Source organism: Diadema antillarum, unplaced genomic scaffold (assembly GCF_040938485.1).
Source record: "Diadema antillarum isolate AM-2024a unplaced genomic scaffold, OU_Dant_1.0 seq00000975_RagTag, whole genome shotgun sequence".
In the NCBI taxonomy this organism is placed as follows: Eukaryota; Metazoa; Echinodermata; class Echinoidea; order Diadematoida; family Diadematidae; genus Diadema; species Diadema antillarum.
In genome coordinates this window covers 217,748-235,078 of record NW_027271817.1, presented here as the reverse complement: position 1 = coordinate 235,078, position 17,331 = coordinate 217,748, and the positions used below count along the sequence as shown (strand labels likewise).

At 37.3% G+C, this 17,331-nt stretch overlaps 2 protein-coding genes across 2 annotated transcripts; one reads left to right on the top strand and one right to left on the bottom strand.

Annotated features, from left to right (window-relative positions):
• Positions 1 to 1,513: 1,513 nt before the first annotated feature.
• LOC139742040 (hippocalcin-like protein 1) lies at positions 1,514 to 3,140 on the bottom strand. The gene is made up of 3 exons (XM_071652602.1): positions 3,029 to 3,140; positions 2,128 to 2,396; positions 1,514 to 1,699 (listed from the first exon to the last, which is right to left on the bottom strand). The coding sequence occupies exons 1-3, from the start codon at positions 3,138 to 3,140 to the stop codon at positions 1,514 to 1,516; spliced, it is 567 nt and encodes a 188-aa protein (XP_071508703.1).
• Positions 3,141 to 9,742: 6,602 nt separating this feature from the next.
• Positions 9,743 to 16,145, top strand: LOC139742050 (nitrilase and fragile histidine triad fusion protein NitFhit-like). Its single transcript, XM_071652609.1, has 6 exons — positions 9,743 to 10,064; positions 11,347 to 11,502; positions 12,305 to 12,508; positions 13,421 to 13,531; positions 14,665 to 14,766; positions 15,924 to 16,145. Exons 1-6 carry the CDS (start codon positions 9,822 to 9,824, stop codon positions 16,071 to 16,073), a joined length of 966 nt encoding a protein of 321 aa, XP_071508710.1. The 5' UTR covers positions 9,743 to 9,821; the 3' UTR covers positions 16,074 to 16,145.
• The last annotated feature ends 1,186 nt before the right edge of the window (positions 16,146 to 17,331 follow it).

Sequence of the window (17,331 nt, the reverse complement as noted above, 5' to 3'; positions counted from 1 at the left end):
AGAGGGAAGGCTTCCAAAATAAGGACAGTAAGTGGTAACCTCCACCTGTCGGTTCGCCTTTTCCCCATAGGACCTTTAGGAAGATCAGCAAGCTAGCAGAATAAAAACCTGCGCGTGAGTGAGATTTAGATGGAGAAGCTGTTGCGCGGGAACAACCCCATCCTCTGGATCGCAGAATCAGGGAGGTGGGACGAGATGGCACGCTGGTAGCTTCGTTGACTGCAGTGGAAGGCCAGGTCATCTTCCGTGCTCTAGGCCTGCCCTAAGCACTCCACAATGCCTTGAACCGCTTTTCTGGCCATTGGATCTACTTGTTGATCTCATCTGTCCATAGTCCATCGGAACAGTCTCCAAATAGGAAGAACAAGTCATGTGCTTCACAGGATGGTGATGAGGCCCGCAGCTAATCTCACATAGTTTGGCCCGCCAAGTCGACACAGTGCACGGGTGTGGTGGCCGCTGTCGCATGTAAACAGCTACTTGGAACCACAGATGAGAGCTGAATGTCAGGTGGGGCCAAAGCGGACCAACACCTCGAGAGGTGCGACTGTTCGACCTCAGAGGTACTTTACCCTCCCTGGAACCCCATACACTGATTTTACAACACAAGAATGACCCCCTTTTCACCTTTCATTCATAATGTCCTCTTTCACCTCTCATCTCTCAATAAATTGTTTTATCAGAACACTGCACTCTCAATTTGCACTTAAGATTAATGATTGCAATAAAGGTATGAGTAAAACAATTGAAATTTGGATAAGATATATAATTTCTTTGGTGACTGATCATGTGGTCAGTCCAAATCTATAAATTGGAAAGATTTCCGCGTGTGGAAGTGGGGATGACCCTCTCCAACACTTCCATTGACCATGAATATTCACTTGTCATTCTTTTTATTTGGACATTTTTGAAGGCGGATCTTTTGGGAGAACTTTTTAAAAGCTTTTTGAACATGATATATATAGATATTTCACCGGCAATACCTTAAACACGTAATTGCAATACATATATCGTTTGTTCACTGATGGCATTCTCCGGCATTTCGCTAATGTGCCGAAAGGAAGAATAATTATGAAGAAGGAGAATTAATGCACCTATCAGATCTTTGCTCACGCCGTACTGATGAAGTGCACCCAGAGCGATGAACAACAGTGAAATACCGTGATGATGATAATATTCATAGTTGTATTCCACATTTCTTATTGTCATAAATGATTATTTGCATCGCACATAGCAATGCAACTAATTCTTGTTAGTCGTGACTTCGTTGAAAAGAGCTTCTTGCTTCCTCACTCCACAATCATTCAAACACGTACCATCACTTGATCCCAGAAATAATGCAAATCTTTCTTAACAGCATTTTTGCCAGATGAAGTCAAAAGTCATAATTCCTGGAGGGGAATGAGCCAAAGCGATCACTCCCTAAACGCCGAACAGGAGGAAGAGGAGGAGGAGGAGGAGGTGGTGGAGGGGAGAAAAGGTGGGGTAGAATAGTTTTGGTCTCGCTGTTATCTCAGTGAAGTAAGGAAACAATGGCAGGATTGTTCGTGACGCCTTCCAGGAATTCACTGAGAGTCAATTTGCCGTCACCGTCTTCATCCACCTGTTGGAAGATCTGCTCCGTGATCATTTCCGGGGTCAAGTTATTGAACTCGGGTGGCAGCTGCTGGTCCACTTCTACGACGAGTTTACTTTTTGCCTGCAAATGAAGGTAACACAGTTCATATTATTGAGATGGTAACGCGGGTTCATCAGGCTAATTAAGTACGTGGACAGGAATTGAATTATAAGGTGGATATCATCGTTGTTAGTTTGGGTATATGCATTTCCACAACGGCAACCATCTGTGTTTCTTGCAAATTCAGACATTTGTAATTTGTAGACATTTTTTAAACTATTGTAAGGACCCGTCACGCTTTAAGGATCTTACTTGTTCTTCTTATGCCTCAAAGTTCTGCATTGCGTATCAAAAGGAAACATTGAGTACTTCCAACTATGCGACATAATTACAGAACTAATCACTTCTGTAAGCCCAACGTACTACATGACCTAACCCGTCTCAGTTTTGTCTATGATTGTGTCTCTTGTGTCTGTGTGTTAACGAAAGAATGTGAAAAGGAAACGTACTGTTATGATACTAAGCATCTCTTCTTTGGTAATGTAGCCATCGTTGTCGATATCGTAGAGACTGAACACCCAGGCGAGTTTGTGGTGGTGCGATCCCCTGGACAGGACACTGATACCGCAAACGAACTCGCGGAAATCGATGGTGCCATTCTTGTCGGTGTCGAACGTGCGGAAGACGTTGTCAACGAACTTCGTCTGGTTGCCTTGGGGGAAAACCTTGGCGTAGAGCTGACAGAATTCCTCCTTGGTAAGTCTCCCTTCAGGACATTCTATAACAGACAAAGACAGATGTGTAACATCGTGTTTCAACTTGCTTTATTAATATATCCAGAAGCGTTTCAAAAAAAAAAAGATGTTCATAGTATGGCAACAAAGAAGGCAGCAACTTATCAAGAAACCCAAAGAGCTACACGATGATCAACGGACTAGAGTTCGTTGGACATCGTGTAGCTCTTTATGGGTTTCTTGATAAGTTGCTGCCTTCGATTATGATTCGCTATGGAATAGATGCCAAAGCGAATCATTATGAGGATATGCACCAAATGCAACCCGTTGCAAGAACGCGAAAGCTCATTTGCCCATACAGTTACCAAATTATCATTCACACTAGCACTTATAAAACGTATATCAAGAATCCATGCTCTTTTATTTTTTGGAATGATGCATTTGCAGTCATCAGATACATGATATGCAATGGGGTCTTTAAATCACTGAATACAATGCAAAGGGGTGGAAATCTCTAGGAGGAAAGATGGCCGATGAGAACGGGATGAAGAGCTGGCGAAGATGGAAAAGACGGGAGGTATTTATGGAGACTAGACAACAACAAAAAAAGGGGGAGGCTACCAAGATGAAGAGGAATTAAGCGGATGATAGAAGAATAGCTATAAGGTCCTAATACCTTTCAAGAATTCTGTATACCAGGCTTGTAGTTCATCTCGGTTGAAGTTTGTGTGGTATCTGAGGTCAGCGATTTCCTCCTGCGTCAGGTAACTTGGAGGAGCGTTTCCCATCTTTCCTCGATTGAACTGATGGGTACAGATTTTCAAGTAAAAATAGAATTACATTTACGATTGTCTGCAAGTGTGCGTGCTGTTTAAAACCCATTTTCAGTTTCAGTTTCAGTAAGTTTTATTTCTCCACTTTTACATAACAGAAAATAAGTATAACATTATCAAACATATTTCACAAGTCATGAAAAGATTTAACATTACAAGTATATTATCGTGTGAAATACTACATGAATTTCATTATACAGATCTTTAAGTGTACAGGTGGGGGAGACCGTTATCAATAAGCAAATCGCTTGACTTGGACAACGGCCTCTGAACATAATATGCCTTGTAACATTTTTTTTTATCATTATTTTTTTTTACATATCTGTCTGTAGTGACATATCTGTCGGTCAGATATGTCACTTTACCATTTATGATGACTTGTGTGTGATAATATTGTGTATATCCTATCGATCAAGAATGAAAATTTAATACAGAAAGAATACTAAATGAGAATAAAAACCGTAACTGTCTTAAATGAACTATCTGATAACTCTCAAAGAATGCGGAATTTATAAAAAATAAAGATTGGAAGCCGTCAAAGAAGTTCTATTAATAGAATCTCTTTGGAAGCCTTCCGAAGAATCCTGCATGGATACATTATAGGCCTATTCTAATTCGCAAAAGTGGAATTGTGTACAGCCACTTCATGAAACAAAATGGACGAGAATACTCGCGAACAACAACATCAGTGATAGCAACAGCGACACTGTTACATTTATACTGGTAATGTTAGGAGTGCTATCGTTGCGAATCTTGTACCACATGTGGTAAGATACTAGCTTGATCTTTAGTTGTTACTTTACATTGCATTTCGTTTTGATTTTATTTCATAAATTGATTTCATTTTAACAGCAATAATCAATGCAATTAGTATACAACGCTGGTGGATACATATATTTCAGTGGTTACTCACTATCTCATAATGCTTACACAATGTAAAGAATATAAAAAAAAATGAAAACTATAATAAAATCGGTCTATATTCGATATTGTTTTAACCTGAAGTCAATTAACATAATTCATAGCTGTTGCAATTTTATGCAAGTCTTGAGCAATCAAAAATGATAATGAGCTCATTTTCATCATAAGACTTTTCTCTGATCAAAATACAAAGAAAATCAAAAAGCAAATGTATGTTTTATCTATTGGGGGCGACAATATTATAGCGCAAGTTGTTAGACCTTATACTTACGCAACTTATATAACACACATACTTGAAAACAAAAACTTAATTGCAAGTGTATCTATGCCTCCAAAATTATGCTGAGTCTTTTCTACAATAGATTAAGAAAAGATAATGAATTCTAATAGTAAACCCGGAGAACACATAATGATTAAATTTACGTATATAGTGTGCCTAAATGAGGTACGTATAAAGAAAGAAAGAAAGAGAGAAAAGAAAACATGAACACTGAACAAATGGATTGGATGCGGATTAGGTTGGTCACAACGTCATGCACACGTCATATTGATTCATTACTAATCTGCATGCTTGCTTACCCAAGATTGCCAAGGACAACAGCAAAATCAAATCGAATGATTTCTCAATGATCATGTGTATTGTGCTACACTTACCGGTTATAATAGATGATGAAAAGAAACATATGAAAGACGGCAAAAGAGCGAATTCACTCGTTATTCTTTGGATCTTTAGATAATCATTACACGTTTCTCTCAAGCTCAACCGTATACAGTGAAGCTCCAAACGCCAAGCATTGACCGCAATACAACGAACTCCTTCCTTCCATAACCGTGTGCATATATAGTGCATAAAAATTTAATATATTACAGAAATCATCTATTCAGTAATGCAGTGTCTGCGCAAACAATCGGAATAGCTTCAGTGAACACCAAATGTATCATCTTAGATTGCTTTGCTGTATAAAAATAAACACCCCCTACACACACATATCTAGGCCAATTTCTGCTTTTCATCTCTTCTAAACTGGCGTCAGTCTACGTCATTCAGCAACACAGAGACGATGCCGTGGATGGGAATTTCTGTTTACCACCAGATGTTACCTTGATTGATCCCATTATCTCCCCTCTGATGTATATCTTTGTGTGTAGGCGTGTTTACCGATATACAGTTAGTGAGCACATCACACAAAAACAAGCGGTCAGGAAAAAAAAAATCGTCTATAAGAGGAGACAATGGTATGCTTTTTCAAACTGAGTGTTTAAGAATTTTGATCTGTTTGGGAAGAAGTTCTGAAAAAATGTTTCTCGAGTTTAACCAGAAAACAAACAAACAACTCGAAATCACTATCAAGCACACTCCTGCATTTTTTTTTCTTTTCTCTCTCAAACCGGAAATAAGTATAGCATCGATTTGTTTATTTTCACTGAATTTGTTTGAATACTTCGCATATGGCATGATCATTTTACGGCGAATCTATTATGTAAATTTGTGTTCAAAGTAAAAAATGCATGTGTACATTTAACTCATATATGATTTTCATGGAAAGTGCAGAAACCAAACTGAGTAACTGTGTAATATCTCTTCCGTTCCTTTTGTTGCTGGTGCTGGTAATGAGAATGTAAGGAAATAAGTAAACGTCCAAATCTAGGACATTTGTGAAAAAAAAAAGATTTTTGAAGAAAACAAAAGAATATCAGGAATGATTCGCTGTGCACAGCAAAGTCTAATGTCACTGAAAGCAAAGCGGTCCTTGTATCATGACACCCATTAATTAGAAGGTTAAATTTCACCGTAAACATGTTTATATTTTTGTACACTTCCTCAAGAGTTCAGAGCGCAGCTCTCGAAGAGTCGGAAACGTTATGAATGCCAACCATGCATTCAGGTGTGAAGAAGTCACGTTCTCAGAACAAAGCTCGTTTAATGTAATTTTCGAATAATTAAGAGAGATTATTATTTTTTGCTTCGGAAGAAATGTTTACGAATAGGTATAGTGATTTTATTTGTCCTCCGAACTATGGTGACAACACTGTAGGAGGAAGACATGTTTAGAGATGAGATTAACTCAGGACTAGGGCGCGGAGGATGAATGAAATGAGGTTTTCATATACAGAAGATTTTTCATAAGCAAAAGATCTTTTATGAACATAATATCCCTTGAGAGTCCAACTCTCAACGAATGATAACTATGTTGTACATTGAAGTTTCCCAGTTTCATCGTAAACCGAGAGCAGATATATATCAATCTAGTTTCCAGGTGAGAAAGAATGTAAAATACTCAAAATACTTAGCCTTTCATTTTTAGTTTCGTTTCTGCAAGTACAACATTTGAGAAGACAAGACAATATGAGCAAGGGGTGCTGTCCATTAATGATTCTCGTGCATGAGGTCCTTATTGTATCAGGGCAAGTACCCTCGAGGACAATTACTCCCCGGGCTAAATACTGGTTAGTAATAAGGTTAGAGTAAAAATTAGAGTAAGGATTAGATTTAGGTTGCTAGAGATTGGGTGAGGGTTAGGATTAGGTTCAGGATTTACAGGATTAGGCTTCGGTCAGGGGAAAGGTCTTTGGTGATAGTCCAGGGGGTAATTGCCCTATAGAACCGTCCTTATCAAACAGCAAAATGAAGCATAATATTATATAGAATAGGTAACGAAGTCAAGGCTTTATAGATATAAGATATCTCGTTTCCCTTTTGATCCATTCTGACTTACCTTTTGGATGGTTGGCAGAGAACAGTCCAAGAAGAAGACACCTTCGAAATTTCGTGCTCCTGACTTGCGAGCAGAAATCAAATGCTATATGCCTATAATGCGTCAATGGTCAAAATGTATGAACCATTTCCTGTAGGACGTGTTGTAAAATGACAAGATAATCCTTCACCTTTTTGTGACAGCACTAAAAAATGGCATTTTCCCAAGTGATTCTATTCTGAACAAACGAGCAAACAAATACTTCTCGAGCACATAGTTTGACATTGAATTGCATTAAATTCAATGTTTGCTTATGAATACAATAAAACACGATATAGGCATAGTGAGTGCAGTATACGTCGATCTGTGATGTTGTTCGCGGTTACTAAACTATGGAAAGAATAGTTCTCATTATTGTCATCGTTGACTTATATTAAAACCAAAATTGTCTACAAAGTCAGAATATGTAAGACAATTTCATGTGTACAAAAAACCCAGAAACACAACAAACAAATAAATAAACAACAAACAAACAACAAACAAACAAAAAACAAAGCTGCTGAAAAATGTTTATCCAGTATAAAGTGTAGTGAAGTCAGTGAAGCCAGTGAAGTGAAATGGAGTCAAAAGGGGCCTGATCTTCGACCCTAACAGAATCTTTGTCAGAGACAAAATGACTTCTTTTTTTTCATTTTGCCTCTTACGAACCTTCTGCTATCATAGAATCGAAAGCTCATACTGGCCCCTTAGTTTTCTACTCCATAATTTTTCTATATCTCATATCCTCTATATAGAAGATCTACGCACCCATGCAGATAGCAATCCAGCATTGCGCTTCCATGAGTTTAGATCTCAAAAAAGGTCAACCTCTCTTCATACACATCTGGGTTTTTTTTTTCTGCGTGAAAAGCATCTATTATACAACCACATAATGGTCGGCATATTTTAAATTGGTTGATAGTCGTATTTCAGTTTTACGCCTTACGGCAGTTTGAACCGAATAGATTTTTTTTCTCTCTTTTTCCTTTTCATTTCGAAGCAGAGCTGGGAATCTCGAACAAAAATCCACAACAAAACTAGACCAAAGTGCATATAGATATTTTTAAAGTATCCATGGCGCTTCAGTTATCACAACAAATCGTCAGCACATGGGCTGTTTGCCAAGAACAAATTAAATCAAGTTATTTCAGTCTCGGGTTAGCAGAGAGCTCAGTAGGACCCTTGTACTCAGACCTACATAGTTTGTCAGAGAGAAAGAGATTAGATAGATAGATAGATCGATAGATAGATAGATAGATAGATAGATAGATAGATAGATAGATAGACTGATAGATAGATAACCTCTTAATTATTATTTTTTTTTCTCCAAACATAACTTTATATTATGCCGGTATGCACGTATACATGTTTATTCGTTAACTATCATTGCACAGTCGAATGTAAGCCTATGATATAATTCCTGATTCTTATTTTGTTCTGTGTTATGTTTTGTTGGAAAAATAGAATGAAAAAAAAGAAAGAACTGAATTGAATTGAATTGAAATGAATTGAATTGAATTGAAATGAATTGAATTGAATTGAATTGAATTGAGAAAAACAGAGAGAGAGAGAGATTGCGTGAGTGTGTGGGTGTTTATGGGTGTATGTATATAATGGATGTGTATAAAATCTAAATGAAATACAAATGAAAAAAAAAAATCATTTGTGAGTGAGAGCTACAGAATACAAAGGGAGAAAGGTAATCTCTATGCCCCGAACTGTGGATACGACCTGTTTGAAATATTCAGTCATGCGATATACGTAATAAATGTCCTGCTTTTCATTCATTCTGTCATATAATGTTGCTGTCGTATATGTTTCTGTTGGAGATGAAAAAGAATGAATGAATTAATTGATAAATAAATAGATAAACGAATAAAAAATATAGAAAACTAAAGAATAAATAAACAAACAAATAAGTAGATAGATAAATGCGAGCATGTTAGAGGATGAACGGTGGTAATTAAGATAAAGTGGCAATGATGATGCGAAGAGAAAATGTTTCCTCCGCTTGAAAAAAATAGAACCATTTTTTTTTTTCAGAGAAAAAGTGTGTAAATGTGTTAATTCTGAACAGGTGAAATGCAACTTCAGCGGTCAGGCACGACTTACGGAAGCTGATAAATCTGCATGGGACCGGGCTCTGCCCAATACGAACTGGGCTCTGCTCCAAACTGTTACGTGATTTACTGGAAATATCTGCTCATTTTCTAGGGAGTGCGCAAATTAGGCCTATCTGACAGAAGGAACCATCAGTATAGTTGACACACACCAAAACGGATCCAAAGATGTATAGGGCCTATGATATTGAAATTTCTTCTTACGGTAAAAAAGAAAAGAAGTAATGATAACGATAATGATAAAAAATAATTATGATAAAATGAAAATAAGAGAGAGAAGAATATTAAAAGGCATGAATCAGCATGCACAATTGGTTGTGAAGACTGGCCGACTGACTATGAAATTCTTTTCTGTCAATATCTGCATGAAATAGCTAACTTGAATACACTGAGTGATATCGAAACTACAAAAGTGCTTGAAAAAAAAAAGTAAAAATGAAGACCGCCATTATAGGCCTATTAGCTAATCTCCCTAGCTCTTGTTATATTGCAAGACTCAAGCCCCACATTATTTGAGTGTTTTTTTTTTCTTTCTTTCTTTTTTTTTTAATAGAAAATAATCAGGTAGGCCTCCATCGTAGAGGATTGCAATGGATATAATGATGCGCCTACCATAGTATACCGGTGATACGGGCACGGTTCGTCATTCACTGAACCGTACATAGAACGCATGGGTACCTTACTTGGGAAGGGGCAATCAAGTGATTAGAATGGTGCTCGGATCGTCAGTGGCCCAACTAGACAGTACGTGCCCTCTATCTTTATCCACTATATATGTGTCACCTTATGTCATGCTGGAGATTTGTGCTGATTGACACTAATTAGGCAAAATCGCAATTTAGGCGTTATCAGACATTGACATGATCAATGTCACCCGTCAAATCCATCGAAAGTTATCCTCCAACTCAGTTCGTGCTGTTACCCTCCTGTCACAGAAACGTACATGTGGGACTAACGCCAAGGGGACTAGAGAACGGATTGCAGCAGACATGACCCAATCAGCTGTGATAGCGGTTTGCCAAATGACGGCTACAGAAGACAAGGAAGGAAACATTGCAGTATGCAGGAAACTAGTGGAACAAGCGTCAAAATTAGGGGCCAAGGTAAGGAAGTCTTTCTTCCACCTCCCTGCTTTGACGCTTTGACAAACTTGACAGCTACGCTGTAGCAGTGTAGGCACGCATATGGCGTTGGCGTGTTATGTTTCATACGATCGCGAGAGATTACGTAATGGCGCGGCGTCTGGTCAAGCTAGGGATATGTACAAGTTGTATATATGGCAGAGATTGCCATCAGTTAGTCAGCAGCCAACGTATAGCCAGAGGGTTCAGAAAAATATGACAAATTTCAGAGCATGTTTACTGAAGACTATAAAGAGCATGATTACTTGCAAAAATCTCAATGTCAAGAAATATAAGGAATCATTCCTTTTTGGACCTATGATGTGTAGGAGATTATACATCTCATGATATATTTAGGCTTACTTGAATTGATGATTTATACCCATTTATAGCTCACTATATAAGTTATATATATATATATATATATGTATATATATATATATATATTCTTATGAAATTAATCAATTCAAATATATGTATGATTATCACATTATATGTCAAAGAAGAAGTGTAATTTTAATCACTTGTGTATATCTGTAATTGAATTGTGTACCAATTAGGGACTAGTGATCAATATGTATATGATAATGTCCAGCTAGAGATTTGTGCTTCTCATGATTCCACCACAGTCAAACATGGTACTATGTTATTTTTATGCAGTTAACTGTGCAATTATTGTTTGAAAGTGAAAAGAAATGAATGCTAAAATACTTAAATTAGATTGTTGATGTGCATGTTTTGTCATCCCCATCAGGGTGAATATATAATCTTATATCAGTCTATAGGAGGCGCGCTGATAGAAACATACTGCTTTCATACCTCCTGATTTTTTATCTAACACTGTTTTTAATATTCATCCATGTCATCAAATTGAACTAAGTGAGAACTACATTCTCATGAATCCTCAGGTGAGGCCTGTGTATGTGTCTTATTTCTCTATTATATTCCTATCTATTATATCACCATGTAACGTAACTTGTGTATATGATGTAATCAGGGGCGGATCCAGGAATTCCGTAAAGGGGAGGCGCCTTTACAAACTTTAAGGGGGACACATGCCCCCCATTTTTCTTTTTATTTCTTTTGTTTTACAAAAAATAAAGAGGGGGCGCGCGCCCAATGCACCCCCCTCTGGATCCGCCACTGGTAATCATGTCATCCTTGATGTTCAAATGTCAATATATTTATCACTTCCATATGTGGATAGAGGAAATGGATATATAAGACCGACAGAAATCCATTGATTTCTTCACTTGCATTGCAGATGGTGTTTCTTCCAGAGTGTTCTGATTATGTGCAGAAATCCCCTGAAGAGTCTGTTCGCAGTGCTGAGCCAGACACAGGGCAATCCATGGCTGCTTTCAAAGAGATTGCCAAAGAAAACCATCTGTGGCTATCACTTGGAGGCCTACATGAAAAGGTAGACTCTAACATGCAGAAAATACATTGTATGTCTCCTATTTCTCCCCATGTTCACATTTGCATAGCAACATGGCTTTGAATGTGTTGCAGAAAGTATTTTACTGGGCCCTGCAGGGGAGGTGGGGAACTTGGGTCCCCACCTCCAATAGAGATATCTTTATATAGAGATATCCAAAAACAAAGAGGTCTTTATAAAAGATAGGACCTACCTTTTATTAGGATCACCTTGTTTTACTTGATTTTGGACATCTTAGCCATTTCAAAAAGTGATTTTCATTAAAAAAAACCGTCTGAATTCCTCATAAAATTTTATGCTCTTTAATATGTCATATTTGGTTTCTAATTATCTCTAAAAAATTCAAAATATGATTCCCTGTCTCAACCAAAACTATGCCATACCTTCAATGTTATGAACAACAAATGCATGTGACTTTATGTATGTTACAGTCAAGACTTTTAGACTGGTACCAGGGGCGGATCCAGGAATTCCGTAAAGGGGGCAAAAAATAAAGGGGGGTGCTCGCTGCCCGGTGTGCCCCCGCTGATTTATTATTACAGTTTGTTGGTATATTGTGTTGTCTAGGTGTAAAGCAATCTTCTGTGGCATTTCAGAAGACAGAAATCATCTGAAAGTCTTATTGTGTTTATTCCCCCGCTCATCCTTTGGTCATGAGCAAGTAGTGAACTGTATATTATTATTTTTGTCTTCATCGGTAGTTTGAATAACTTCTTGAATTTATGCTTTCTCATTGTATATTCCTACCTTTTTTCTTTTTATTCTTCTTCATCTTCTTCACTAGAATCCTGAAGATGACAGCAAGTTGCTCAACACTCACTACATAGTAGATGACAATGGAGAGGTTGCAGCAAAGTATTCCAAGACTCATCTGTTTTCTCTCAACATAAAGAATCAGGTTCAACTGCAAGAGTCTCAGTTTGTCAAGTCTGGCACAAAAATTGTCCCTCCGGTCCAGACACCAGTGGGAAAAATTGGAATGGGCATTGTATCCTTTTTTTCTTTCAATCTGGCAATCAATTTCAGTAAACATTTGAATTAATTTAGTAGACAAAATGTCAAATGTTTTAGTCACTAGATTCTAATACACAAGTTTATTTTATTTGTTTCATTTAAGGAAAATATTTCAGATAATGTAAGCTAAAAACTACTTGAAAATATTCACAGAATGTTTGAGTGTACATTATGAGCACATAATCACATAATCCAAGTCTAGTTGTGTTTGAATCCAGAGCATTTTTGTGTAATGATGTATTATTTGATAATGATTGTATCTGTTTTACATTGATATAGCTGATTCTGGGTGCATGCACTGGTCGGGGAGGAAGGTCTCGAGCCTCGGTGATTAAGTTTGCCTTTTCCTCCCCTGGCAACCAGCAGCATGCACCTGGAACCACCACAATTTTTATATCATGTATTTACGATTTTCTGTTTGCATTCTATGTCAGCTTGTATTGTACATTGTATATTGAATTGCCGAATAAATAATAAATAAATAAAATAAATAAATCACTCTAAGGAAGATGCTTATCATAGTAAGCTGTCGATAGAGGGAAATAAACGAACAGGTACTGTATATGATTTCATTTTCGCGAACAGATATTTTCGCGAATGAGGGGATCACAGACATTTTCGCGGATGTTGTTTTCACGAATTGATGCAGAGATTTTTATAAGCGCACTATAGCGCATGGTGACATTTTTGCGTGTTGTTAAATTCGCGGCCCATGTGTGATTCGCAAAATTTGCGAAAATTAAACCCTCGCAAAAATAACAGCCTATACAGTAGGTGTTTTGATGTGTTCATGGAGCCAGAGTTTCTTTCTTTCACTATCATTCATCAGCATGTCAAGTTATCATGAAAATTCCTTAATGCCTCTGAATACCCATGTGAAATCCAGTGCTACGACATACGTTTCCCAGAGTTTTCTCTGACTCTCGCCAAACAAGGTGCAGAGATTTTGACCTACCCATCAGCTTTCACCGTCCCTACAGGAATGGCCCATTGGGAGGTAAGCTGTGTCACAAAGGAGGTGTCATTCAATCATTTTTATCTATCACCCACTCTTTTATAAGGTAACATCCAAGAGAAGAGCCAGTAAGCAGGTAGTATGTTGGTATTTGTTACTGGAAGTTGTAAGCCTTGGCAAAGGATGCAAGGTGTCCCATCCTGGTGCATGTGATAGAATTATGTGAGTGGCATTTGAAGTACCTGAGAACAAAATTGAAATTACACATCAAAAGTTGTAAATGAAGAAGTAAATATCCACAGTATGAAGAAAGTTTCCATGCACTTTTAAGACTGAATATGATGGACAGATTAACTAATTCAAGGCAAAATATGATGCATATTTCAGGACAAATGATGAAGGCAAGTACTTGTGACATCGCAAATTGTTGTAGAGTTCTCATTAAGAGAGGATGGTACTGGAAAACTTTAAAAGTGTACAACTTTTTAACATATTGTCTGATTTTCCTCAAACTTTTATCCAGTGCTTCACTGATCTTTCTGTATTAAGTGAGTCCACTTATCATGATTTATGAAACTGTATGTCCATGTCGTCATCTTGATGCCAGGTAAACACACATACAACAAGCATGGTAATAATCAGCATCACTTTCATAATCAGGTCTAAAATACTTTTTGCATTGATGACAACTTAGTACAAGATACCTCACATGTTCATGACCAGTCTAAAATACAGTTGGGCAGATGGTGCCATAACGTAGTCACTGTCCACAGTGGTTTTTCTTTTTGTGATTGAAATCTAAGCAAGGGTGCAGTGTATTGTAAATCAATTTACACACTGTGACTCACATTTTCCATATATCTAACAGTATCTTAACTTCCAAACATTTATGAGAAAATACATCTGACACTAAACATTACTTTGAAAATGATATGGAAATGAAACCATTCTGGATTACATTACTTCTATGCTGTTGTCTTCAGTAGGATGTGCTATTCATTTATGAGTAGTTGCATATCTTACAGCAAAATGTAGCTGACTCAATGACATAAAGTACATCAATATTTAATCACCAAATCTGGATTTCATGCTTGTCTATATGCACAACCCCACAAAAATGTGATGGCAAGGCAGTTTTTTTTTAATTTGTTTTCTTTTTCCATCAATGCCACCAGCCGCTGCTAAGGTGTAGAGCTATAGAGACTCAGTGCTATGTTGTGGCTGCTGCCCAAACTGGTAAACACAATGATTGGAGAGCTAGCTATGGCCATGCAATGGTGAGTTTGTGCAACTCTGTCCTTATTATGTGGCAGATAAAAGTGGTAAACTTCATTTCCAGAAAGTTACAGTTTCAGTGGAATTATGTTTCTTGCTTTTTTCTCCTTCAAATGAGAATTGTCCTGTGATATAGCTTGAGGGAATTGTTACATCAAACATTTACCTTGCTTTTCAAAGACCACCTTCATATTTTGTGGACTCTCAATCACTTTCATTGAAACATAATCTTGTTTATCAGCAGCCCCAAGGGAAAGTGGAAAAGTTCTTATCAAATATAAATAGTTTGACCATGAATTGATGACTGATATGATTTTTAGATATTTTTCATCTTAATCTGCAGCCTGTTCTGCCCTCCTCTCCACAAGAGCTGCAAGGTTTGAATTGATCCTATTGCTGCATATTTCCCATTAACCCATCAAGGATAAGCTGATTTTGCTTTAACACACATTTTCCACAGACACCTGCCCAAGTATACCTGGGAATAGTCTTAAACAGGTTGATTGTTTGAGTAGCCTTCACATTTTGGTTTTGTTATGACTTGCTTTCATTTAATGCTGTTTGATTGAGGTTTCCTCTGTTTATTCATTTGTTTTTGTTCTTCGTTATTAAATGAATCAATATGTTTTCACTGGTTTTGAGATGTTATATCACGGTACTTTCACACCATCAAGTATTCATTTCCAAGACCTCCAAGTTTACACTTGTTCTTTCTTTTCTTTTTTCAAACGATGCAGCATCACATATGCAAATTACACAGCTCTTTCCATTTCTGATCATGACAAAGTACTGATGTCAGACCTGAATACACACCCCTTCAAAAGCCCCGAAGAGAACATAGCAATTCTGGTAGTATATCAGAGTATTAATGCATAATTTGCTCTTTCTCGCTGAATGTAGTTGTGCTGTGAAATGCTGCATTTGCAATATTCTATATCTTAAATTTGTGGACTCTGAGAATTCTTGAAAACTACAGTGTACCAGGCTTTACGTGCTTAACTCTTTCAGTCTCATGGGAATGATGTTCACATACACTGTCAATGGGATTTACGTTCAGTGATGGTGAGAGGGTTCGACCTTCAATGTGTACCGGTACCTTACAGTTGGGAAGTACCTGCTCCCAGACCAATTTCTGTTGTGGTGTTCCACCCTTGAACAGATTGTAGACCCCTGGGGAGCAATAGTAGCACAGTGCTCAGAAGGAGAGAGTGTGGCCGTAGCAGCCGTAGATCTGGCCTATCTCCAGAGAGTACGGACCAGCATGCCTATCTGGGATCACCGACGCACCGACCTCTACCCAGTATTCTGAGTGGAATTCTGTCAAAATCTGCTCTCGGAGCCACAGCATGACTGCTTTTAATGGCCCGACATACTGAGGATATAAAGGTGCCTTACTAACTTTGATCACAAAGAATTTATGCAGCTGTCTGACATTATAGTATTGAAACATAAACATAATAATAACGTATACAGAGGGCTAGACATTAGTGGTGGCCCGGGGCCACTAAAAATTGGTGTTGGGCCGCCAAATTTATATTCTATATTAATAATGATAATAACAACAACAATAATAATAATGATAATAATAATAATAATAATAATAATAATGATAATAATAATAATAATAATATCAAAAATAAATTATATTAATAACAATACATGCAGCAGGCCAAGAGAAGAAACTACTAATGTGCAATTAATCTAATGACAGTACTGGCATTGATTAATGATACAAATATAGTTTGCTGTACACGTAATATCCGGCTTGCATACAAATGACATTGAAGAATCACTTGCCTCATAACCAAAACTCACCAGCTTTGTGTATTCACATACTCAAATTAATATATATGATCATAGGTCATGCTGGCAGTGTTATAGATACAATTGTATTAGGATACTCAGGATTACCATTCATCACTTCCATGTGGCAAAACCTTTTACTGTGAATGAGCTTTTTCAAAGTTCTCATTGGCCCAAGATGGGAACAACCTTCTAGTTTTCAAAGTCCTATCTCACCTAGACTCGATTAACCCACACACAAAGACGAACTCATTTTGCTGTGATACAAGTTTCCCATAGACACATGTACGAGTATACTCTGGACTAGTCTTCAACAGGTTAAAGTTTTGATGACAACACATTTACGTTTAAGTGTGTTTTATCTTTTTGTAATCATTTGATCTACAAAATTGAAGGTGGTGCCAAATCTTGACTGCTCTCGAGTGTGTGATGTTATACTGTATTTATAATTTCTTTCTGATCTGCAGGTTTGCAAAAATATTGAATGATTGTAAGGATTGTTACAATAATGATTAAGAATTGTTCAGTGACTATCAATTATCATAGCCTGGTTACAGCCAATTTCTTTAAAAAAAACATCGAAAGCATATTGGCTGCATTTTGTGAGGAATTCACATAATGATCATTACCTCCGCCAAGGGAGGAGGTTATGTTTTCGTTACTGTTGGTTTGTTGGTTTGTTTGTTTGTTCGTTTGTTCGTTTGTTCGTTTGTCTGTGCGCAAAATAACTCAAAAAGTAGACAACGGATTGGGATGAAACTTGC

Excerpts from the sequence above, each read along its gene's own strand:
- LOC139742050 (XM_071652609.1), top strand. The coding sequence starts at position 9,822 with ATGATCAATGTCACCCGTCAAATCCATCGAAAGTTATCCTCCAACTCA. Across the intron at positions 11,503-12,304 it reads TTGGAGGCCTACATGAAAAG|AATCCTGAAGATGACAGCAA; the intron begins GTAGACTCTAAC and ends CTTCTTCACTAG. Across the intron at positions 14,767-15,923 it reads CTAGCTATGGCCATGCAATG|ATTGTAGACCCCTGGGGAGC; the intron begins GTGAGTTTGTGC and ends ACCCTTGAACAG.
- LOC139742040 (XM_071652602.1), bottom strand. The coding sequence starts at position 3,140 with ATGGGAAACGCTCCTCCAAGTTACCTGACGCAGGAGGAAATCGCTGAC. Across the intron at positions 2,397-3,028 it reads GTATACAGAATTCTTGAAAG|AATGTCCTGAAGGGAGACTT; the intron begins GTATTAGGACCT and ends TGTCTGTTATAG. Across the intron at positions 1,700-2,127 it reads AGATGCTTAGTATCATAACA|GCAAAAAGTAAACTCGTCGT; the intron begins GTACGTTTCCTT and ends CTTCATTTGCAG.